The sequence below is a fragment of the Ovis canadensis genome, chromosome 1 (genome assembly GCF_042477335.2).
Source record: "Ovis canadensis isolate MfBH-ARS-UI-01 breed Bighorn chromosome 1, ARS-UI_OviCan_v2, whole genome shotgun sequence".
Classification (NCBI taxonomy): Eukaryota; Metazoa; Chordata; class Mammalia; order Artiodactyla; family Bovidae; genus Ovis; species Ovis canadensis.
Genome location: NC_091245.1, coordinates 120,563,779 through 120,588,928, shown reverse-complemented (window position 1 = coordinate 120,588,928; position 25,150 = coordinate 120,563,779). Strand labels below are relative to the sequence as shown.

Below are 25,150 nucleotides of genomic sequence, written 5' to 3'. Positions count from 1 at the left end.
CTGATACAATTTCATCACTGTAACTATTTCAACCACGGGAACATGATTTCACTGCATGATGAAGCAACAGTTGAAACACTGGTTTAAAAAAGTTCTTAAGTTTACCCAGAGCCTATCTGCCATAGTAAGAAAAAATACACTGAAAACTCATGACAAGGATAGCTCTTTTTTCAGAGCTGTTTACAATGATTCCTTTAAAGACATATGCCAGGCATAGCCATGTATCTGCTACAGTCAACAGATCTAGTCAGATACTGGCCAATGGCAGTTTTGACACAGAGAAAGCTTATTACAAATCTCTCAGTGAAAACTTACCCCAGTTATCTGTCCTCCAGCCAGCATAAGCTGGGTCTGGGGGATGGCTGCCTGCACTGAAGGCTGCTGGGAAGGCTGGCTTGGCTGCTGTGAATCCCCCGATTCTTCATTAGGTTTAGACTGAGGGGTGGGGGGAGAAAAAAAGATTTAATAATTGATTTTTTAAAAGTACTAATTTCATATTTTAAGATTTACAACACAGAGTTATCTACTCATGAGTTTTCCAACTTCACATTTCCTTTCTTATATCTTTGTATTTTCCTAATTTTATGTATTAAGTTTTCAGACTTCTTATTCTAAAACTAGCAAAGCTGCTTAGTTTTTCTTAATTTTAAAATTTTTCAATAATTCTTAATTTTTAAGAAGAAAAAGTAATTTGGTCTTCTACTAGTTGACAGAATTTTTCATAAACACAAATCTTTAACTCTGGAAATAAAGAGTAAGCGAAGAACATATTTTCAACCTATGTTTACACTAGACAGACCCTCCATCTCAACATTTGGACATGTCTTTGGTGGTCAGTGTAAAACCTCCCTATATACCATCTCAGAAATTGATTATTTGACCCACGGAACTTTTCCACTAATGTTTTAAAGAACAATAAATTTAGCATTCCCCCATCAAGTAACACACAAGCTTAGAGGGAAATGCTGCAGCCAAGAGGGAAAGAGATATGATCCTGAAAGGGGCACTGAGAGAAAATTTTATGGTAATTAACACCGGTTATACAGAGCATTAAAATTCTGCCTAGATTTGCATATTTCCCACCACCTGTTTTGGGGACTGCAGCAAGGCTAATTAACATAAAGGCTCTGATTAATTCTGCCAGTCATTGAGAGATAATTACAGTGCAAGACTGTAAACATTCCACAGTGGAGATACAGCCTGTTTGCCAACATCTCTCTAAGGGATAACAGTTTACCATGGCAACCAAGGCAATTTTCCACCTCCTCTCCCTCAAAAAGGAAGGTCACATTATCTCCTTTTCATTTCTCTTCTCGTCTCCATGTGTTACTAGGTCCGTATTTCACTTGGTTTCAGGGAATGCTCAGTCCAAGGTCTTTAGTCATTAGCAACCCTGAAATCAGCCTTCCAGAATACTCTTTTTCTCTCTTGACTGTTAGTTACCTAAACACTATAATGAAAGGAAGCAGCAGGTTGACTGAAGTATTATGGAGTAATGCATAAAAAGTAAACTTTGCATGTTATGCTGAATGGTTCATAGAAACAAAGCACCTAGATTTAAGTTTTGTTTTTAAATGTGACTGTATGAAGCTCATTAATGTTTATAAGTAGGCTTAATTGCAATTCTAAGACTCATGACACGGCAGAATAGAGAAGAACCTTGTCAATCTTCTAAACTCGTCCATTTAAATATATGCAATTGCCCGTTGGTATCTACAGAGAATATGTCCCAGGACCACCCCCACCCCTCAACCCCCTGCTCCAGACACCAACTCTGCAGATGCTGAAGTCCTTCACAGCCAGCTCTCTGTACCCAGATGTGGAACCAGGGGTGGGCAGGGCTGACTGTATAAGAAAAAATGAGCCCCAGGAGGAAGTGACTTGCCAAAATTCACACAGCTCATGAGTGGCAGAATGGGAATTCAAATCTAAGACTTAGGTCTCTCATTTTATCGTTCTTCCCTCTAATATAATGTTTTCCTAACATATGAAAAATCATAAATGGCTGTACAACTTAGAAACGTTTTTACTGAACTTCCAAATAAACCCTTGAAAGCAGACTTTCCTTGTTCACCTTTGGACATTCACAGAGATGTAATACAAAATGGATTTTTATTAATGACAATGATTATCTATTTGAATTTTCAGGAGATTGAGTAAGAAAAAAAGTAATACTTCTAAGTATTTTCATTATAAAATTATTGCATATTCATTACAGAAAAGTAGAAAAATATAGTAAAAATGAATAGAAAAACTGACCCATAGTCCCACGTCCCCGCTCACCTGTACACTTAGAGACTGAGCGGCAGCCTGTAAGCTTGTCCCAGCGAGCTGGACCTATAAAAGCAAAGTAACTGGGGAGATTCTGATCGCATGCTGTTGGCATCCATCACTAGAGCCTGTCACCAACAAGTCTCTACAGACGCGTGCTCTGTTTAGAGCCAGGCACATGAAGAGGTTCACCTTAAGGAGCTGAAACTTCATGGAAAAGCTCACAGTACCTTCACCTCCCAGCAGAAAGTGCTGTTAAAATTTCTTTTCTGAAGATGTTTTCCCACACTAAACCTGCATCAGCAGGCATGCCACACTTGTATTCGACATTCCTTACATTACATTGTTTGTACTCACAGGATACTGAGTTTCTAAACCCTTAACTCGTCTTCCACATTGTGTTAAAGAACACAGAAGCAGGCTACTTATAGACATTATCTTTACCCTTAGAAACAATCAGAAGTATCTACTCATTTTAATTTCAAAGTTTCATGTATATAAAAGTAAAAATCTTATACACACACATACACACCTACATAGTCAAGTCCTTAAAATATTTATTGTCATAATTCAAAAATCCTGGCTGAAATAATCTGTCCTATAAAGCACATATAAAAGTCTGTCTGAACAGTTAATACTAACACTTCACACATTCAAAAAGTTCAAACCATGGTTATATTAAAATAAGGGTCATCCTGTGGCAACCATGATGATAATAACCGATTCAGGCAACCGTCACTAATGGATGTTCTAACTAATGGGTGAAATTTAAGGAGCAACATGATATTTACACATTCTCTCCCTATCTCTCCATACATATTTATTAATTACACAGGGTAAAATAGTGGGAAAATCAGGAAGACAAGTGATCACAGTTAAAGCCACTGGTAATGATACATGTTCCTTCTACTATGCACTTAGAAGAATACAATATTATTTACAGTGTATTTGCCTCTAGTTCTAATTGTGATGAAACATCAGTCAAATCTAAATTGATCAACACTATATAAAACAACTGGATTGTTATATAAACTAGGTTTGAATAAATGGAAACCTACTCTAGAATGGCAGCAGTGGGAATTAAAAGTAGGAAACATGAAAAGTATCACAAAAGTACTACACTTTTGGAAACTGACTGGATATAAATGAAGAAAAAAAAAAGTTATGGATTATTCCAGGGTTCAAATTTGGAAGACTGAAAAAATTTATCATTAACAGGATAATTCCATTTTGGATTTAGCACACAGCATCAAGACTTCCTGAACTTAAAGTTTCTTTGTGATTTTATTTCAATCATGATGTTTCCAGTTAAAAATCTGTTGAGGAACACAAGTCTTACAGTATCTCCTTATTAACTATGAGGAAGAAAATTACCTTTATAGTAGACAAATTTGAGACACTACCTTAATCAAATGATCAAATTCAGTACAGAATAATGGGACAAGTTGACATGTATGCTGCTGCTGCTGCTAAGTCGCTTCAGTCGTGTCTGACTCTGTGCGACCCCATAGATAGCAGCCCACCAGGCTCCTCTGTCCCTGGGATTCTCCAGGCAAGAACACTGGAGTGGGTTGCCATTTCCTTCTCCAGTGCATGCATGCCTGCTAAGTCGCTTCAGTCGTGTCTGACTCTATGTGACCTTATGGACAGCAGCCCACCAGGCTCCTCCGTCCACAGGATTCTCTAGGCAAGAACATTGGAGTGGGTTGCCATTTCCTTCTCCAAGTTGACATGTATATACATACACAAAATGTATGTGCACAAACACAAACACATAAAGCATATATGCTAGCTGGTAACAATTAGTGATACCAGATGAAGAGCTTTTGGCTGAAAACTGTTCTATTGTTATTCAATTTTTCATAGACTTTAAAGGTTTCAAAATAGAAGTTGAAAACAAAAAGTGAGAGCATCCCTTTATAACTCCATTTAGCTAGCTCCCAATATCCTTTGGGCTTCCCTGGTGGCTCAGATGGTAAAGTAACTGCCTGAAATGCTGGAGACCTGAGTTCATCCCCTGGGTTGAGAAGATCCCCTGGAACAGACATGGAACAATGGACTAGTTCAAAAGAGGAAAAGGAGCACGTTAAGGCTATATACTGTAACCCTGCTTATTTAACTTATATGCAGAGTACATCACGCAAAATGCCGGGCTGGATGAAGCACAGATGGAATCAAGATTGCTGGGAGAAATATCAACAACCTCAGATATGCAGATGATAGCACTCTAACGGCAGAAGGCAAAGAGGAACTAAAAAAGAACCTCTTGATGAAGGTGAAAGAGGAGAGTGAAAAACTTGGCTTAAAACTCAACATTCAGAAAATGAAGACCATGGCATCTAGCCCCATCACGTCATGGCAAATAGATGGGGGAAAAGTGTTAACAGTGACAGACTTTATTTTCTGGGGCTCCAAAATCACTGTGAATGGTGACTGCAGCCATGAAATTAAAAGATGCTTGCTCCTTGGAATGCTGAAGCTCCAATATTTTGGCCACCTGAAAAAAGAGTTTGGTGAAGAGCTGACTCACTGGAAAAGACCCTGATGCTGGGGAAGATGACATCACTGACTCAATGGACATGAGTCTGAGCAAATTCTAGGAGATAGTGAAGGACAGGGAAGCCTGGTGTGCTATAGTTCCTGGAGTTACAAAGAGTCAGACATGACTTAGCGACCAAACAACAACATCCTACTTGGCTTAAAAATCACCCTATGAAAAAATCTTAAAATATGTGAGATGAGCTCATCATTTCTTCCTCTGTACTCCTAAGTTTTGCCATCCATTCATTCATTTGTTCAACAAATAATTATTGAGCATCTATTATTTTATGTCCATATGTGCTTTTCATTGAACCTCCACCACTAGTACCATCTGGCACTACCAAAACCACTACTGCTGACCTGCATAATTTGTACACTAAACTGGTCCTAGGGTTTATGTGAAGTAAAGACCAACAAGTTGTGCAAAGTGAAGCTTTAACATGTAACTGTGAGCATAAATCAAGCAGCTGAGACACATTCCTAATCTGTCTCCCAAATGCTTTCACTGTTTATTTACTTTCAATTTTCAACCAGCTCCCATATCCCTCAACTCCTGGAGAGTCAATATTTGTTTTTATATTCCTCTTCTGTTTACATTAATGATAACATATGGATGATAGATTTAGAACCTGCTTTAGACTTAGGAGAAATTCACGTAATATAAGAGTAATAAAGTTGAACTCCAAACCAGGATGTTCACAGTCAAGCAAAACCTCTAAGTGGTTGCCCAAATGTAAATGGTCTGAAATTGCTTTAAAGAAGGAATACGAGCTGTGAACTCAAAGCCTTACACAGCAGGTCTCAGGCAATGGGTGTTAAATCATTTTGGATGACTTTGTAATTTACTATTCAATACTTTCAGTGATTTACCACAGACCACACTCACAAAACAGTAACCCAGTTGTAAATGTATCTGTTCAAACAAGGAACTCTTTTTCATACAGCTGTGGGGTCAACAGCTATATAACTAAGTTAAAGGATTCCCTAGTAACCATTCAGAATGACACGGTTAGATGCTGGTAATACCAGGTTTAAATCAACTTTAAAAGCCCCGCATTCTGAAATAACTTTACTAAGCCCTGGCATTCCATGTCTCCATTTTTCACTCTCACTCATAGCTGAGCAGAACAACCTACCTGATGGAGATGTCCAAGGAAAGCCTGGGCCTGGGCTGTTGAGATGGCTCCTCCAACGGGCACAGGCTGCTTCTGAAAGTCCAGACCATTGGTTTGTGTGCCTAGAAAGCAAGCAAAATAACACAACTATTGAAAACACAAAAACTGAACTAAGCACCAGACTGTTCTTAAACAGGTGCATTTATTTTGTACAAGCACCTATTTTGTACAAGCATTTTTCTAAGTACCTCCAAGGAGGAAAAGAGATTCAAAAGGATGAAGAAAATACAGTAAAATGATTTCTCTTCTAAAGACAGGACCGCAAGACACGTACATGAATGCAGATAAAGCTTAAGAAACAAAAATATGAATAATAAATTATAAAATCATGTTAGTTCAAAAGTGAAAGCAGCAATTAGAGCAACTGGGGTCAGAATAAGCATGAAACCTAAGGTGGCTTGAAGAAAAGATTATCATTATTATGCTGTTGTAAAGACTGGTAGAGACAGAGCTCTTATGTGAGTACCAAGGCTGTCTTCTAGTCTCTCCTTTCTCGATACATGGCTTGGACAGAAGAAATTAACAGGTGACTTTGCCAAGATTGAGATGAGTTTACTCTTAAAATGCCTTAATGAATGACAGTAAAAGCAATCACTTAGATAAACAAAATGATTTCATTAAAGTACAGGTCGCTGCATACACCCAGTTAGCAGGGGCTCTGCTGTCACTATCGTTCTCCATCTGTTAGGTCACTCAGTGCCTTTAACCACTTACACTGCATCTAATGTGGGAATCAGACTAATTTATGGAAAGACATAGCCCCCCACTACCCAGAAATACATTCTAAGAGATATACTACATTGTTTCCAAATCACTGTGTCTAGATACTATTTAGGAATAACCAGAATATTTTGTAGGGCATAAAATATAATGGACTATGGGGACCTGCAAGAACCATGGAGTCACTTGAACATGGCAGTGAGTTTCCGTTCCCTACCACCAGAGCATCTCAATGTCTCTTCCTCAGCCTCGTGTATGCTGACAGAACAGACCAGTTAGAAAAGAACAAGCTAGAAACTTCAGGTGGTATTTCTAAAAGGGGGCTAACTTCTGCCATTATATATCCTAGCTGAGCAAACGCATCATTTTAACAGAATTAATTAGGTAGATCACATGACTCACAAGACCTATTTAAGGTTTGAGATAATTATTTAAAAAGTGCACATGTATTTCACCTCCTTGAAAAATCTCATAGTCATTGTTCTTGTATGGTTTTTCCTAAAGTTTCTCATAGATAGGAAATATAGAACTTCTTACATATATGTAATTAATGAAACTAAGAGTACATGCTTGCATCAAGTAGTGTGAGACACTAGTGGAAATAAAATTTAACTTCCATAAGCCACATACAGAAGGTTCACTATTTAAAGTTGCACATTTTTGTCAATGGCTGCATCTGCATCTTGACGCAGGAAGTCACTACTTATGTCAAGACTGTAAGACTGTCTACCACTAGAGAAACGAGCTCAAGATACACTGAAGTGAAGTCGCTCAGTCGTGTCCGACTCTGCCAGCCCACGGACTGCAGCCTACCAGGCTCCTCTGTCCATGGGATTTTCCAGGCAATAGTACGGGAGTGGGTTGCCATTTCCTTCTCCAGGGGATCTTCCTGACCCAGGGATCAAACCTGGGTCTCCCGCATTGTAGACAGACGGTTTACTATCTGAGCCACCAAGGAAGCCTCAAGATACATAAATATAAATATATATATAAATAAATCAACAAGGCTAAAAGAAGATAAGATTTTGAAAAACAGAGGTAAGCACTTAGAGATTAACACATCACCAGTTGAAGAAGTCTTTCAGAAACAAATATTTCACTCTCATGGAGACCATGAGACCACTCTCTGTTCGTCTCCAAGGCAAACCATTCAATATCACAGTTATCCAAGTCTATGCCCCAACTAGTAATGCTGAAGAAGCTGAAGTTGAACGGTTCTATGAAGACCTACAAGACCTTTCAGAACTAACACCAAAAAGATGTCCTTTTCATTATAGGGGACTGGAATGCAAAAGTAGGAAGTCAAGAAACACCTGGAGTAACAGGCAAATTTGGCCTTGAAATGCGGAATGAACCAGGGCAAAGACTAATAGAGTTTTGCCAAGAAAATGCACTGGTCATAGCAAACACCCTCTTCCAACAACACAAGAGAAGACTCTACACATGGACATCACCAGATAGTCAACACCGAAATCAGATTGATTATATTCTTTGCAGCCAAAGATGGAGAAGCTCTATACAGTCAGCAAAAACAAGACTAGGAGCTGACTGTGGCTCAGATCATGAACTCCTTATTACCAAATTCAGACTCAAATTGAAGACAGTAGGGAAAACCGCTAGACCATTCAGGTATGACCTAAATCAAGTCCCTTATGATTATACAGTGGAAGTGAGAAATAGATTTAAGGGCCTAGATCTGATAGACAGAGTGCCTGACGAACTATGGAATGAGGTTCGTGACACTGTACAGGAGACAGGGATCAAGACCATCCCCATGGAAAAGAAATGCAAAAAAGCAAAATGGCTGTCTGGGGAGGCCTTACAAATAGCTGTGAAAAGAAGAGAAGCGAAAAGCAAAGGAGAAAAGGAAAGATATAAGCATCTGAATGCAGAGTTCCAAAGAATAGCAAGAAGAGATAAGAAAGCCTTTTTCAGCGATCAATGCAAAGAAATAGAGGAAAACAATAGAATGGGAAAGAATAGAGATCTCTTAAAGAAAATTAGAGATACCAAGGGAACATTTCATGCAAAGATGGGCTCGATAAAGGACAGAAATGGTATGGACCTAACGGAAGCAGAAGATATTACGAAGAGGTGGCAAGAATACACGGAAGAACTGTACAAAAAAGATCTTCACGACCCAAATAATCATGATGATGTGATCACTAATCTAGAGCCAGACATCTTGGAAAGTGAAGTCAAGTGGGCCTTAGAAAGCATCACTACGAACAAAGCTAGTGGAGGTGACGGAATTCCAGTTGAGCTGTTTCAAATGCTAAACGATGATGCTGTGAAAGTGTTGCACTCAATATGCCAGCAAATTTGGAAAACTCAGCAGTGGCCACAGGACTGGAAAAGGTCAGTTTTCATTCCAATTCCAAAGAAAGGTAATGCCAAAGAATGCTCAAACTACCACACAACTGCACTCATCTCACATGCTAGTAAAGTAATGCTCAAAATTCTCCAAGCCAGGCTTCAGCAATACGTGAACTGTGAACTCCCTGATGGTCAAGCTGGTTTTAGAAAAGGCAGAGGAACCAGAATTGCCAACATCTGCTGGATCATGGAAAAAGCAAGAGAATTCCAGAAAAACATCTATTTCTGCTTTATTGACTATGCCAAAGCCTTTGACTGTGTGGATCACAACAAACTGTGGAAAATTCTGAAAGAGATGGGAATACCAGACCACCTGACATGCCTCTTGAGAAATCTGTATGCAGGTCAGGAAGCAACAGTTAGAACTGGACATGGAACAACAGATTGGTTCCAAATAGGAAAAGGAGTACGTCAAGGCTGTATATTGTCACCCTGCTTATTTAACTTATATGCAGAGTACATCATGAGAAACGCTGGACTGGAAGAAACAGAAGCTGGAATCAAGATTGCCGGGAGAAATATCAATAACCTCAGATATGCAGACGACACCACCCTTATGGTAGAAAGTGAAGAAGAACTAAAAAGCCTCTTGATGAAAGTGAAAGAGGAGAGCGAAAAAGTTGGCTTAAAACTCAACATTCAGAAAACGAAGATCATGGCATCCAGTCCCATCACTTCATGGGAAATAGATGGGGAAACAGTGGAAACAGTGTCAGACTATTTTTTTAGGCTCCAAAATCACTGCAGATGGTGACTGCAACCATGAAATTAAAAGACACTTACTCCTTACAAGAAAAGTTATGACTAACCTAGATAGTATATTCAAAAGCAGAGAGATTACTTTGTTGACTAAGGTCCATCTAGTCAAGGCTGTGGTTTTTCCAGTGGTCAGGTATGGATGTGAGAGTTGGACCGTGAAGAAAGCTGAGTGCCGAAGAATTGATGCTTTTGAACTGCGGTGCTGGAGAAGACTCTTGAGAGTCCCTTGGACTGCAAGGAGATCCAACCAGTCCATCCTAAAGGAGATCAGCCCTGGGATTTCTTTGGAAGGAATGATGCTAAAGCTGAAACTCCAGTACTTTGGCCACCTCATGTGAAGAGTTGACTCATTGGAAAAGACTCTGATGCTGAGAGGGATTGGGGGCAGCAGGAGAAGGGGATGACAGAGGATGAGATGGCTAGATGGCATCACCAACTCAATGGACGTGAGTCTGAGTGAACTCCGGGAGTTGGTTATGGACAGGGAGGCCTGGCATGCTGCAATTCATGGGGTCGCAAAGAGTCGGACACCACTGAGCGACTGAACTGAACTGATGGAGACCATAAAAATTCCACACACTGGATCCATTGTTGAGGTCTCATAAAAATAAAAATAACAAGCTTTTTGTAAATCACAAAGAAATACACAAGTTTGACTGATTTCTGGTATAAAAAGCCTATTCCCGTGGCCTACAGGTAACGCTATTTAAGTACTCTGCTCTTCCTCTTGTGGATAAAAGGGGTGGCATCAAGTCATGGTATCCAAAGCATGGTATGATCAAAACATTGAAATAACAACTCAGACAACCAGAGATCTGAGATGCAAAGGCACATATTATTATTTTTTTAATTAAAATGCTGAGGCTCCACTGGGATATGAGAGGTAGAATAAAGTAGATACTGCATAGAAATCATTCTTGTAAAACACATTCTGAGCTAAAGAAAGGAGAAGGGAACAGATACACAGCCATACACAGGATATCCTAATCAGACTTCAGTATGAAGACAGCATGGAAAAATAGGGATGCTGGGAGCCAAAATCAAATGTGTGCCTGAGAAAATAGCAGCATTCAAAGGAGCAATCAGGGAAACTAAAAGGTTGGGGGAGCAGGCTGAATTACATATGCAGATTAACATAAGATACAGCATAGAGTTTCAGAAACCCTAATAAAACATCTAAGACAAGTGATCCTGAGGAGTTTAGAAATGACAGGTCAGAGCTAAAGAACTTGTAAGGTTATCACTAGAACAGTATTACTGAGGTAAACTTCAAAGGTCTTGTATACAGCACCTCCTTATCTCATTGGTGAAGAAACAGAGATTAAGGAATCTTAAGTGAATTGCTCAAGATGTCTGAGCTAGTTGGTGGAAGGGCTAAGACAAGGAATGGGTTCCTGACTCTGCATAAACTCACTCAGAGCGAAAGGATAGTTGAAATTAGTAAAGTAAAAAGTCTATTAATTAAGAATGGATATATGTATAGATCTTCTTTAATTAACAATGGGGTTACATTCTGATAAAACCCTTCCTAAATTGAAAATATCCTAAGTCAAAAATGCATTTAATACACCTAACCTACAGAATGTCATAGCTTGGCCTGACTTAACTTAAATATGCTCAGAACATTTTTATTAGCTTGCTGCTGCTATTGCTGCTAAGTCGCTTCAGTCGTGTCCGACTCTGTGCGTCCCCATAGATGGCAGCCCACCAGGCTCCACCGTCCCTGGGATTCTCCAGGCAAGAACATTGGAGTGGGTTGCCATTTCCTTCTCCAATGCATGAAAGTGAAAAGTGAAAGTGAAGTCGCTTAGTCGTGTCCGACTCTTTGTGACCCCATGGACTGCAGCCTACCATGCTCCTCTGTCCATGGGATTTTCCAGGCAAGAGCAGTGGAGTAGGGTGCAGTTGGGTAAAATCATCTAACGCAAAGCTTGTTTTATAATAAAATATTGACTATCTCACGTAACTTAATGGAGAAGGAATATGGCAACCCACTCCAGTGTTCTTGCCTGGAGAATCCCAGGGACAGAGAAGCTTGACAAGCTGCCGTCTATGGAGTCGCACAGAGTCGGACATAACTGAAGCGACTTAGCATGCATGCATGCATTGGAGAAGAAAATGGCAACCCACTTCAGTATTCTTGTCTGGAGAATCCCAGGGACAGAGAAGCTTGACAAGCTGCCGTCTATGGGGTTGCACAGAGTCGGACATGACTGATGCAACTCAGCAGCAGCAGCAGCATGTAACTTAATAAATAATGTAATGCAAGTGAAAAACAGAATGGGTGCATAGGTGCTGAATGGTTATAAGTGTATCAGTTGTTTACCCTCCTGCTGCTGCCCAGCACCCAAGACAGTATCCATCACCAGCCTAGGAAAAGATCAAAATTTAAGATTTAAAGTATGGTTTCTACAGAGTCCATGGATTCAAAGTATGGTTTCTACAGGGTCCATATTGTTTTTGCACCATCATAGGCTGGGACTGCATATAGAGAAAAAGTTGAAGATAAGAGGGGACCTAATTAGGAGATGTAAAGACAAAGAGTCAGAGGAAGCAGTTAAAAAAGTAGGAAAAAGCTCCCTCAAGACTAACATCCTCAGGAGCCAGAGAAGAGAAAGCTGCAAGGATAGGGTAGTATGATCAAATGGTACAGAAAAATATAAGGATTAAGTACTGAGAAAGAAGAAAGAAATGGATCAAGAATTAATGAAATGAGGGAAAACACGTAACAGAAATATCAACTTGGTTCTTTTAAAAGAATCATATAACCTAACAAACTTCTGGTAAAATAAAATAAAAGGAGCAAATAATTTAAGGATAACCAAATGAGCAAAATAAAAAAAGTCACAGAAACTAAAAAGAAGATATTGTGAACTGATAAATAAAACTTAGAGACAGATAACTCTCCACAAACTTTATCAAGACTGACTCAAGAAAGGAAAAAAACAAACAAACCAACCAACCCAAGAGTCCATAGCATTTGAAGAAATTGAATTAGTAGATTAAAAATATTCCCGAAAATGAAAAGTCTAGATTATATTATTCTGCTTGCAAAAATTCAAGGAAAAAATAATTCCAATCCTATACAACATTATCAAGAGTGTGGTTTAAAAAAACAGGAAATACTTCATAACTCATTTTATGAGGCCAGCATAACCTTGATACTAAAACTTGACAAAGTATGAAAAACAAAAATCATAAATATATGAAAATATCCTAAATAATAACAAAAATAATCCAGTATGATAAAATATTGTGACTAAGATGGATTTATTCCAGGAATGCAAGGTTGGTTTCGGGCTAAAAGAAATTCATATAATGTAAGGGGGTAAAATCATACAATCACCTCAAAAGATGGAGAAAAACATTTAGACAAAATTCAATAACCACTTATGATAAAAATTCTAGGTGTAAGAAAAGAAAGAAGCTTCTCTAACTTGAGAAAGAGTAACACTAGATGCACTCACTTAAGATTAAGAACAAGCTAGGGGTGCTAGCTATTGGAAGGCTTAGTCAGCAAAATAAGGAAAGAAAACAGTAAGCTCGGGTGAAAAAAACAAACCTTCTTCCTAGATAATTTGATTATGGATATAGAATATCCTAAGGAGCATAACACACAAGATGTTTATAAAGACACGCAAGATGGCAGAGGAGAAGGATGTGCGCTCATCTTCTCGTGCGAGAACTCCAAAATTACAACTCACTGTCAAACAACCATTGGCAGGAGAATGTGGGATCCCAGCAAAAAAAGATATACCACGTCAAAGGGCAAAGGAGAAGCTGCAACCAGAAGGTAGGAGGGGCGAAATCACAATTAGAATCAAACCCCATAACCGCCAGAGATGCTTGGAGGGCTCAAACAAAACCTGTGCGCAACAGGAGGTCCCACAGAGACTGAGCCAGACCTGCCCCTGGGTGTTTGAGTGTCTCCTGCAGGGGCACTGGTCAGCAGTGGGCTGCCGCAGGGGTAGCGGCTCTGCATGTGGCAGACCTGGGTCACACGGCATGTGGCATACGCCCTTTAAGAAGAGGTTGCCATGAACCCTGCCAGAGAGCCGACAAGCAGACGACCGACCAACTGTAGAACAGTTATGCCAGAGAAATCCGACTCTTCGCGACCCCACGGACTGTGGCCTACCAGGGCTCCTCCGTCCATGGGATGTTCCAGGCAAGAGTACTGCAGTGGGTTTCCATTTCCTTCTCCAACCTAGACAGCATATTAAAAAGCAGAGACATTACTTTGCCAACAAGGTCCATCTAGTCAAAGGTATGGTTTGTTTGGTAGTCATGTATGAATGTGAGAATTGCACCATAAATAAAGCTGACTGTCAAAGAACTGATGCTTTTAAACTGTGGTGTTGGAGAAGATTCTTGAGAGTCCCTTGGACTGCAAGGAGATCCAACCAGTCAATCCTAAAGGAAATCAGCTCTGAATATTCACTGGAAGGACTGATGCTGCAGCTGAAACTTGGGCCACCTGATGTGAAGAACTGACTCACTGGAAAAGACCCTGATGCTGGGGAAGATTGAAGGCAGGAGGAGAAGGGGACGACAGAGCATGAGATAATTGGATGGCATCACCGACGCGATGGGCATGAGTTTGAGCAAGCTCCAGGAGTTGGTGATGGACAAGGAAGCCTGGCGTGCTGCAGTCCATGGGATCACAAAGAGTTGGACAGGACTGAGCGACTGAAATGAAGTGAATAATCAGAATAAGAATGATCAGAATAAGAGAATTTAATAAGATGCAGCACACAAAATCTGTTAAAAATTGCCTTTGTTATACACAGATGACCTGGGCTTCCTTGGTAGGTCAGTTGATAAAGAATCCATCTGTAATGCAGGAGATTCCCATTTGATTCCTGGGTTGCGAAGATCTTCTGAATGGATAGGCTACTCATTCCAGAATTCTTGGACTTCCCTGGTAGCTCAGATGGTAAAGAATCCACCTGCAATGTGGAAGATCTGGGTTCAATCCCTGGGTTGGGAAGATCCCCTGGAGGAGGGCATGGCAACCCACTCCAGTATTCTTGCCTGGAGAATCCCCATGGACAGAGAAGCGTGTTGGGATACAGTCCCTGGGTTCACGTAGAGTCGGACACAACTGAGCGACTAACCACATACATACGTACTACTTTAAAATTACAAGCATCGTTCATCAAAAGACTATGTATAATTAATGAAAAGAAGAAAATAACTACAATACATATAAATAAGAAAGGATTAGTATTCAGAACACACAAAAAACTCCCATGAATCAACTGTAAAAGCCCAAAAGAAAAATTAGATTGGCAAAACAAATGAATTAAGAATTTCACAAAAGAGGAAACATAATGGCCCAGAAACACAAGAAAGGATATTCAACTTCCTTGGAAACTAGGGAAATACAATAAAGTCCCAATGAGATAGCATTTTACACCCGCTAGATTGGCTAAAATTACAAAGGCGGTTAATAGGAAGTTTTGGCAAGAGTACAATTCTCGTCTGTTGTTGGTAGCAGTATTATTCAGTACTACCACTTTAGCTGTGGCCACATTACTGAGTAACACTGTAACAGGTTCAGCAGTTACATTATTAAATACTCTAGAGATGTTCACACATATGTATCAAGAGATCACAAAATTATAGCAGTAATGTCTGTAATAGCAAAAGCCTAAAAATAATGGAAACGTCTATCAGTAATAGAATGGATAGAAAAATTGTGATGCATTCATATACTGGGATTACACATCCAGTGAAAGTGAATTAGAGATATATGTACAAACCTGGATGAATCCCTAAAACATAACGTTCAGCAAAAGAAACCAGACAGAGAATATATATATATAGTATGATTCAACTAATACATAGCTGGAAAAATGTGGAGAGAAAAGCAGTGTGGCCGCTAACACCAAGTTCAGGTTGATGGCTGCCTCTTTGGTAGAAGCACAGGATCAGAATGGACCTACCATGGCCTTCTGGAACAGGATAACTGTTTTGTGACCAGAGTGGTAGGCACATGAGTGCTTAAAGCACATGTATGTGTTTACATAAAGGTTTTTACAATAACCACTTTTATATGAAAACAGTAAAAGAAAAACATCAACAATGACCAGAGTTGCAGTAAACTTTTGGGGACACATCTAGACAGCAAGAGGCAAAGAAAAAAGCAGGTGCATTAGAGGTGAATCCAAGGACCCTAGTTACAGTGAAGGCCCAGCTCAAAGTGAGGTGAAACTTACATGGAGTTCAAGAATTTTTGGCTTCCCCAGTGGCTCAGCTCGTAAAGAATCCGCCTGCAACGCAGGAGACCTGGGTTTGATCCCTGGGTTCAGAAGATTCCCCCAAGATCCCCACTCCAGTGTTCTGGCCTGGAGAATTTCAAGACTGTATGGGGTTGCAAAGAGTCAGACATGACTGAGCGACTTTCACTAAGAACTGGCAAGTTGTCATCTCCCAGGAAGTTGTTTCTTCATAGGTAGTAGTCAAGGACCGAACAGGCAAAGGTCTCCTCTCCTGATAAATAGTTCACACTTCTGAGATTTGCACAGGTTTCACGCTTTTCAATGCCTCTCAGTGCCCAGACCATGTGCTGCCTTCCTTTATGTTTCCAACCTTCCCAACACAAAAGCAATAGTTTATACCTTCTATTTACTCCTTGTGATTTGTCTCTTAAAAAAAACTGACTTCTGCTTTTTAAAATTCTGTCCAGGAGTGCCTTTATTTTATTATTATTATTTTTTGGTAGAGGGAGGACATTCTTTCATTATCCTAATCTTATTGTCATTTCTCCATGAATGAGAATAGATATCCACGTCCTTTTTTTGTTGTGTTAGTCGCTAAGTCATGTCCGACTCTTCTGTGACTCCATGGACTGTAGCCCGCAAGGCTCCTTTGTCCGTGGGATTCTCCAGGCAAGAACACTGGAGTGGGTTACCACACCCTCCTCCAGGGGGTCTTCCCGACCCAGGGATGGACCCCATAGCTCCTATGTCTCCTGCACTGGCAGGCGGGTTCTATACCACAAGTGCCAGCCGGGAAGCCCCATCTTATGTATAGTAGTTTGTATATATGAATCCCATACATATTGAATCCATAATGATTAAAGCAATTAAAAAATAGATGTACCTTTATTTCTACTCTTAAATTAATTTTACTGGAGTATAGTTGATTTACAATGTTGTGTTAGTTTCTGCTGTACAGAAAAGTCAATCAGTTATGTATAGACATATATGTCCACTTGTTTTTAGATTCTATTCCCATACGGGTCATTAAAGAGTACAATCGAGCTTTTAAGTAAAGACACTTAATCCTTATTTAAGAGATAATATTAATATTTTCCAAACAGGCCAACCCTTTGAGGCCTCAAAATTAAAACTTACAATTTAATTATGTCTTCAGGATCTAGTTATATCTAAAGGAAACCATGATATTTAAAAACAAATTTTCTTTTTTCTAATCTCAGTGATCTCAGATTTTTCTTCTAAATGCATGGGTTTGAGAGGTAGTAAATAAATAAGAAAAGCTGCCACTGCCCTCAAGCCAAGCATGGCAGACTATGATATTTGCAGTAAGAAAGGTACAAAGTGCTTTGAGAGTTCTAGTGTGGCAGAGAGGGAGAGAGGAGATTTTAAACAGGGTCTAGGGTTACAGAGTGAGGGCTGAGCCACCAAGGTGAGTAAAGCAACAATCAAGTGGTTCAGATGTAAACATACTTTATTACAACCCATTATTCATATCATAAGTCCTTCTAACTGTAATGCAGAGGGAGATGACCAAAGACAGTGTCGAAAAAAAGTAGAGATTTGGTTTCTAACACTATTTCCTGACAAAAATGAATGCAGAGAGGTTACTTTAAATGTATATTATTCAACCAATTAGCAGGCTCTAGGAGGGAAAAAAAAGGATAATTACAAGTGTAACAAGGATGTGGAGAAAATGGGATCCTTGGCCCTGATTATGGAAATAGAAAATCATTGAGCTGCTGCGGAAGAGTTTAGTGGATCTTCAAAAATGTTAACTACATGATCCATCAATTCCACTATAAGTATATACCCCAAAGAACTGAAAACAGATACTCAAATCCTCGGACATGAATGTCCACAGTAGCACTATTCACAGTAACTAAAAAGCAGAAACAACCCAAATGTCCATTAACAGGTGACTGGAAAAACAAGCTGTGGTATAGTCACACAATGGAATATTATTTGGGCACAAAAATAATGAAGTACTGCTACAACCTAGATGAACCGCAAAAACATCATGCTAAGTGAGGAAGTCAGACAGACATACTGTATGATTCCATTTAAATGACATCTCCAGAAGGGTTCAACCAATACAGACAGATCACATACTGATGACTGCCAGGAGCTGGTGGGGGGGAAAGTAGAGCAATCTTTTCCTGGTTTCCCTTTGGAATAACATTAGAGCTGGATAAAAGCAGCAGCTGCAGCAGCACTGTGAAGGTGCTCGACGCCACAGAACTGCTCGCCTTCAACGGTTAACTTTACGTCATATGCACTGCACCTCAATTAAACAGCTGAGAAGATGAATTCTCAGCTGTAGAACAAAACAGACAGCAGGGATCTTACTTGCCTATGAGCGTCCCTGGCTATAGCAGCCAATCTCACCTCTCTAACTGGCCACTTGACATTCTGCTACAAGGCAAGTAACGAGAGAGTTAACCTCTAGTCGAACTGTGTATGTACAAAAATAAACAAAATTTTTTTGAATGAGAAATTCTGGAACATGGGGTTTGTGAAAGCAATCTTCCATCAATAAGCACCTATATTCTGGATAATATCTACTATATTTTAATCTGTAATGAGCAGCCACATTATATACTACTACTTCAGTTAAACCTATACAATAGGGGAAAGTTTTTTTTTTTTCTTCAGATTTTTAATTTAAGGCAGTAAATTTAATTTCAGTAAATTTAAGGCAATCAAAATTATGGTTAAATTTCAGATGTCCTACAAGAAATAATGATAATATCTGTGCCTGTCACTTCATCACCTTGATTAGCAGCACACATTCCAAATGAACTCCACAAAAAGTCAGGCAACTGTGGGTCATATCTAATACAAAAAACAGCCAAAAGATCTTCATGAAAACTTGCTTCTACGTGTGTGTGTGTGTGTGTGTGTGTGTGTGAACAGGTGGTTTCTTCCAAGTGTGTCACCATAAAATGGGAGGAACCTGGGATAATGGAAATCCAGAAAGAGCATCACTTATGGCTATAAAAACATTCTATGTTATTACAAAACAAGATGCATAATCAGAACTGAGGCTATAGTTTATCCACGGAATGGATGATTATAACACATCTGCTAAAAATTTGAAATCAGATTGATTACTTTCTTTGAAGCCGAAGATGGAGAAGCTCTATACAGTCAACAAAAACAAGACTGGGAGCTCACTGTGGCTCAGGTCATGGACTCCTTATTGCCAAAGTCAGACTTAAACTGAAGAAAGTGAGGAAAATCACTAGACCATTCCGGTATGACCTAAATCAAATCCCTTACAATTACACAGTGGAAGTGAGAAATAGACTTAAGGGATTAGATCTGATAGAGTGCCTGATGAACTGTGGTGGGAGGTTCGTGACATTGTACAGGAGACAGGAAACCTCCCCAGGATCAAGAACATCCCCAGGAAAAAGAAATGCAAAAAGCAAAATGGCTGTCTGAGGAGGCCTTACAGATAGCTGTGAAAAGAAGAGAAGCCAAAAGCAAAGGAGAAAAGGAAAGATATACCCATTTGAATGCAGAGTTCCAAAGAATAGCAAGAAGAGATAAGAAAGCCTTCCTCAGCGATCAGTGCAATAAATAGAGGAAAACAATACAATGGGAAAAAATAGAGATCTCTTCAAGAATATTAGAGATACCAAGGGAACATTTCATGCAAAGATAGGCACAATTAAGGACAGAAATGGTATGGACCTAACAGAAGCAGAGGATATTAAGAAGAAGTGGCAAGAATACACAGAAAAACTATACAGAAAAGATCTTCATGACCTAGATAATCACGATGGTATGATCACCCACCTAGAGCCAGACATCCTAGAACGCGAAGTCAAGTAGGCCTTAGGAAGCATCACTATGAACAAAGCTAGTGGAGGTGATGGAATTCCAGTTGAGCTATTTCAAATCCTCAAAGATGATGTTGTGAAAGTGCTGTACTCAATATGCCAGCAAATTTGGAAAACTCAGCAGTGGCCACAGGACTGGAATAGGTCGGTTTTCATTCCAATCCCAAAGAACAGCAATGCCAAAGAATGCTTAAACTACCGCACAGTTGCACTCATCTCACACGCTAGTAATGTTCAAAATTCTCCAAGCCAGGCTTCAACAATAAGTGAGACGTAAACTTCCAGATGTTTAACCTGGTTTTAGAAAAGGCAGAGGACCCAGAGATCAAACTGCCAACATCCACTGGATCATCAAAAAAACAAGAGTTTCAGAAACACTTCTATTTCTGCTTTATTGACTATGCCAAAGCCTTTGACTGTGTGGATCACAACAAACTGTGGAAAATTCTCAAAGAGATGGGAATACCAGACCACCTGACCTGCCTCTTGAGAAATCTGTACGCAGGTCAGGAAGCAACAGTTAGAACTGGACATGGAACAACAGACTGGTTCCAAATAGGAAAAGGAGTACATCAAGGCTGTATATTGTCACCCTGCTTATTTAACTTATATGCAGAGTACATCATGAGAAACGCTGGGCTGGATGAAGCACAAGCTGGAATCAAGACTGCTGGGAGAAATATCAATAATCTCAGATATGCAGATGACACCACCCTTATGGCAGAAAGCAAAGAAGAACTAAAGAGCATCTTGATGTAAGTGAAAAAGGAGAGTGAAAAAGTTGGCTTAAAGCTCAACATTCAGAAAACTAAGATCATGGCATCCAGTCCCATCACTTCATGGCAAATAGATGGGAAAACAGGGGAAACTGTGTCAGACTTTATTCTGGGGGGCTCCAAAATCACTGCAGATGGTGATTGCAGCCATGAAATTAAAAGACACTTACTCCTTGGAATTAAAGTTATGACCAGCCTAGATAGCATATTGAAAAGCAGAGACATTACTTTGCCAACAAAGGTCCATCTAGTCAAGGCTATGGTTTTTCCAATGGTCATGTATGGATGTGAGAGTTGGACTGTGAAGAAAACAGAGTGCCGAAGAATTGATGCTTTTGAACTGTGGTGCTGGAGAAGACTCTTGAGAGTCCCTTGGACTGCAAGGAGATCCAACCAGTCAATCCTAAAGGAGATTAGTCCTGGGTGTTCATTGGAAGGACTGTTGCTGAAGCTGAAACTCCAATACTTTGGCCACCTCATGAGAAGAGCTGACTCATTTGAAAAGACCCTGATGCTGGGAAAGATTGACGACAGGAGGAGAAGGGGACAACAGAGGATGAGATGGTTGGATGGTATCACCAACTCAATGGACATGAGTTTGAGTAAACTCTGGGAGTTGGTGATGAACAGGGAGGCCTGGTGTGCTGTGGTCCATGGGGTCGCAAAGAATTGGACACGACTGAACTGAGCTGAACTGAAAAATATCCACTGCTACTGTATATTCATGTACCAAGAAATGGTACATGTTTTATTTTTTTTGGTTGTTTTTATGTAGATAACTGTACATCAGTGATACATGATAAGATTTCTATAAATGGTTGACATTTGTTGAATTAACTCTATCAGGATGAAAGTTCTATTAAAATAATTTTTTTCAGCTTTCTTCTTAATTGTAGAAAAATGACTTGTGAGCTACCTAATACTGAGATCAAGTCTTCTGCAAATATCACATAACAGGAATACTCTGAAGACCAAGAAAACCAAAAAGCCCTTATTCTTTTTTTTTTTTTTTTTTTTACAGAAACCTGCAAACATTTGCTCTGTTCCATCTTTCTTCTGCCTCATAATCTAGTCAAATGCTCCTTATTCACCCTTTGGCGAGCCAGGTAAATGGCAGCAGTTTTCTGCTTTCCTGGGAAACACAAAAGGTCCCTGAAAAGCTGCAGTAAAACTTATTATCCTGATTTTATCTGATGTCAGGGTTCCTAGCTTGAATTATGACTCTTTGCTACCAATTCTTCTTATACTGTTTATTCATCTGGATGAACTACCTATTCCAGACTTACTGCCCTGCTTTCATTTTCCCCAATATCACAAGGACATTCCTAATTATCTCTGTTCCTAATCCTATCTAGAGTGCTTTCTTACCTTCCCTTCTACCTAAAAACTTACTATCTATATCCATTATCTATAACTTATCTTTAACTTCTTCAGGCTCCCATTTCTTCAACATTTAAAAAAAAAAGAAAAGTGATGGTGGAGGAGGAGAGGGCTTCTGTCTAAGCTGCTGCACTGATCAGTGCTCTGAAAGCCGACATCCACCTTCCCCTTAGGAACTTTACCACCCGCCTCCTACTGGTTCTCTCTTAGCACATATATGGACTTGAACTCCTCTCCCATCCATCCTTCCTTTTATTTAATATCACACCGTCATCACGCTCACACTCATAACAAACACTGTTTACTGTTACAGAGCCTTTACTGAATTATACATCTATTTGCTTTCAACATCAAATTTTATGCAATGGCTTATTATTATTTATCTCCATAATATAGCTAAAAAACCCTGTGGCACAAAAGGAAATAATGTGCCCAAAGCAACATAACTGAAAAAGAAACCAGGATCTGAATCCAGATGGTCTGGTTCCAGGGCCTAAGCTCTTAATCACACACCTTCTTATTGAGCTTCTATTTAAAAAGTTGCCTACATTTATCCTTCCCCTGCCAACTCTATCCATAGCAATTTCTTTCCTTATATCACTTACTTAAAATCTTTAAGTCCTTAGTATATGAATAAATAAACACGGTATTACTGTATAGCACAAGGAACTATATTCAGTATCTTGTAATAAACCATAATGAAACAAAAATATATACATATAACTAAATCACTTTGTTGTATAGCAGAAATTAACATAACATTGTAAATCAACTATACTTCAATAAGATAAATTTCTTAGAAATTCCCTAGTAACTACTGTCAAACCCAAAGATCACATTTTAAAATTCCTATATGTCTCTACCTCTTTGCAAGACTTTATTACAGTGAATACTAACTCCATGAAATCTGCTATCCAGTTCACTTCTGATCTCTGCAGTTGCTCTTTCTTAGTCTACTTAAAGCACTGTCCAAAGTGAGAGGAGAGTGAAAAAGTTGGCTTAAAGCTCAACATTCAGAAAACGAAGATTGTGGCATCTAGTCCCATCACTTCATGGGAAATAGATGGGGAAACAGGGGAAACTGTGTCAGACTTTATTTTGGGGGGCTCCAAAATCACTGCAGATGGTGACTGTAGCCATGAAATTAAAAGACGCTTACTCCTTGGAAGAAAAGTTATGACCAACCTAGATAGCATATTCAAAAGCAGAGACATTACTTTGCCAACAAAGGTCCGTTTAGTCAAGGCTACGGTTTTTCCAGGGGTCATGTATGGATGTGAGAGTTGGACTGTGAAGAAAGCTGAGCACCTAAGAATTGATGCTTTTGAACTGTGGTGTTGGAGAAGACTCTTGAGAGTCCCTTGGACTGCAAGGAGATCCAACCAGTCCATCCTAAAGGAGATCAGTCCTGGGTGTTCATTGGAAGGACTGATGCTGAAGCTGAAACTCCAGTACTTTGGCCACCTGATGTGAAGAGTTGACTCACTGGAAAAGACCCTGATGCTGGGAAGGATTGGGGGCAGGAGAAGGGGACGACAGAGGATGAGATGGCTGGATGGCATCACCGACTCGATGGACATGAGTCTGAGTGAACTCCGGGAGCTGGTGATAGACAGGGAGGCCTGGCGTGCTGCGATTCACGGGGTCGCAGAGAGTTGGACACAACTGAGCGACTGAACTGGACTGAACTGAAAGGAAATTTATGTGATGATGGAAATGTTTCACTAACATAGTGGATAGTAGCCACTAATGACATATGGCTACTGAGCAGAAGAAGGGTAGCTAACATGACTGCATTTTAAATTTAATTTAATTTAAACAGCAATGTGCAGCCTGTGGCCACCCTACTACAGGGCAGGGCTTCTCTTTCTCTATCCGCCCTTTTTATGTTATAGAATAACTTTGCCTGTGGTCCTCTTCTCAGCTTATTCCATTCTCTTCTCAGTAGTATCTCCCTGCTAAGTGCTTCCACACCTATATAAGCAGCCAATTCCTGCCCCCGCCCGCCCCCCTGCCCCGGAACATATCTCTATCTTCAATTACTCACTTTTTCACCTACAAGTACTATAAGGCACCCAAATGCAACATCTTCAGAACTGAATGTATCACCTCAGGCAGTCTATTCCCAGCTCAGGCCGTCCCTACTCAGGTAACGGTGCTATGCCTATCGTGGTCCGAAGACAAACACAGCTATTTATTTTAGATTATTCCCTTTTCTTCCTCCCTTTTTTCTAAAAAACACCTTCTCATTCTCCTCTCCACCTCTCACAAGTGCTCATTAAATCTGACCCCTGGCTTCTACTGCCACTGCTCTAAGCCAAAAATGCTACATAGTGGATTTAATTGAAAGAGTAATGGGGGGAGTCTAGTTTTTTGCTTCAAGCAAGATTTAGAATATAAGATAACTGGGAAAATATTTTATATTTGTTAGAAAGAAAGAACACAAAAAAGTGACATGATAGGAAACTAACCTGCCTTGTAAGGAAGAAGGGAGAAAATTACAATTTCATAATTTGTGTTTAAAGCAGCCTTTTAGAAACAAACACAATATATTAATATTCTAAATTATATTTGTAATGAATGAAAATAAAGTGGATACTGCCTTTAAAAATCTTAATTTTTGTTACTGGGTTACCACTTGGTGAAAAGATCAATTGCTCATTCACTCTTTTAACAAAAGTGAAATTTTAATTCAAATGTCACTTAGTATTCTCACAGGCTCACTAATCATGCATGGTTCTCTGCCCCATACACCAAAATGACAACAATTAAAACTCCCCACAGGCACCAAAAGGCAGGGCCAGGAAAAGTGTCTCAATATGGAATAGTCAGAATCTCTTAAAAGCTATGTACTTTGACATCTGTCAAACCAAACACTAGAGGAAAGCCATCTTTCCTACTAAGTGTTTGACTTTTTGCTTCTAGACCACCAAGAACAGAGTAATATATCCTCTACCATGCTCCTGAGGCTCTAGAAGTGCTCCAGGCAGTTTCAATGATCTGTGGAACTATTTAAAACATCCTATGAAGGAAGACCAAGAAAAATCAGTATCAGTGTTGGTATTTCCACTCTGATGCTTATA

At 39.6% G+C, this 25,150-nt stretch overlaps 1 protein-coding gene across 27 annotated transcripts in view; it reads right to left on the bottom strand.

Annotated features, from left to right (window-relative positions):
- Positions 1 to 25,150, bottom strand: part of POU2F1 (POU class 2 homeobox 1) — a 196,816-nt gene that overhangs the window by 46,561 nt on the left and 125,105 nt on the right. For 15 of the 27 annotated variants that reach the window (XM_069548058.1, XM_069548202.1, XM_069548226.1 and 12 more), the window contains 3 exons: positions 5,949 to 6,049; positions 2,284 to 2,337; positions 316 to 435 (listed from right to left, as the gene is read on the bottom strand). In XM_069548058.1, the coding sequence (XP_069404159.1) occupies positions 316 to 435; positions 2,284 to 2,337; positions 5,949 to 6,049 (275 nt within the window). Of the gene's footprint in view, positions 1 to 315; positions 436 to 2,283; positions 2,338 to 5,948; positions 6,050 to 13,980; positions 14,050 to 14,617; positions 14,792 to 25,150 lie in introns of all 27 variants that reach the window. The other 12 variants (XM_069548192.1, XM_069548016.1, XM_069548035.1 and 9 more) reach the window with 3 other exon arrangements.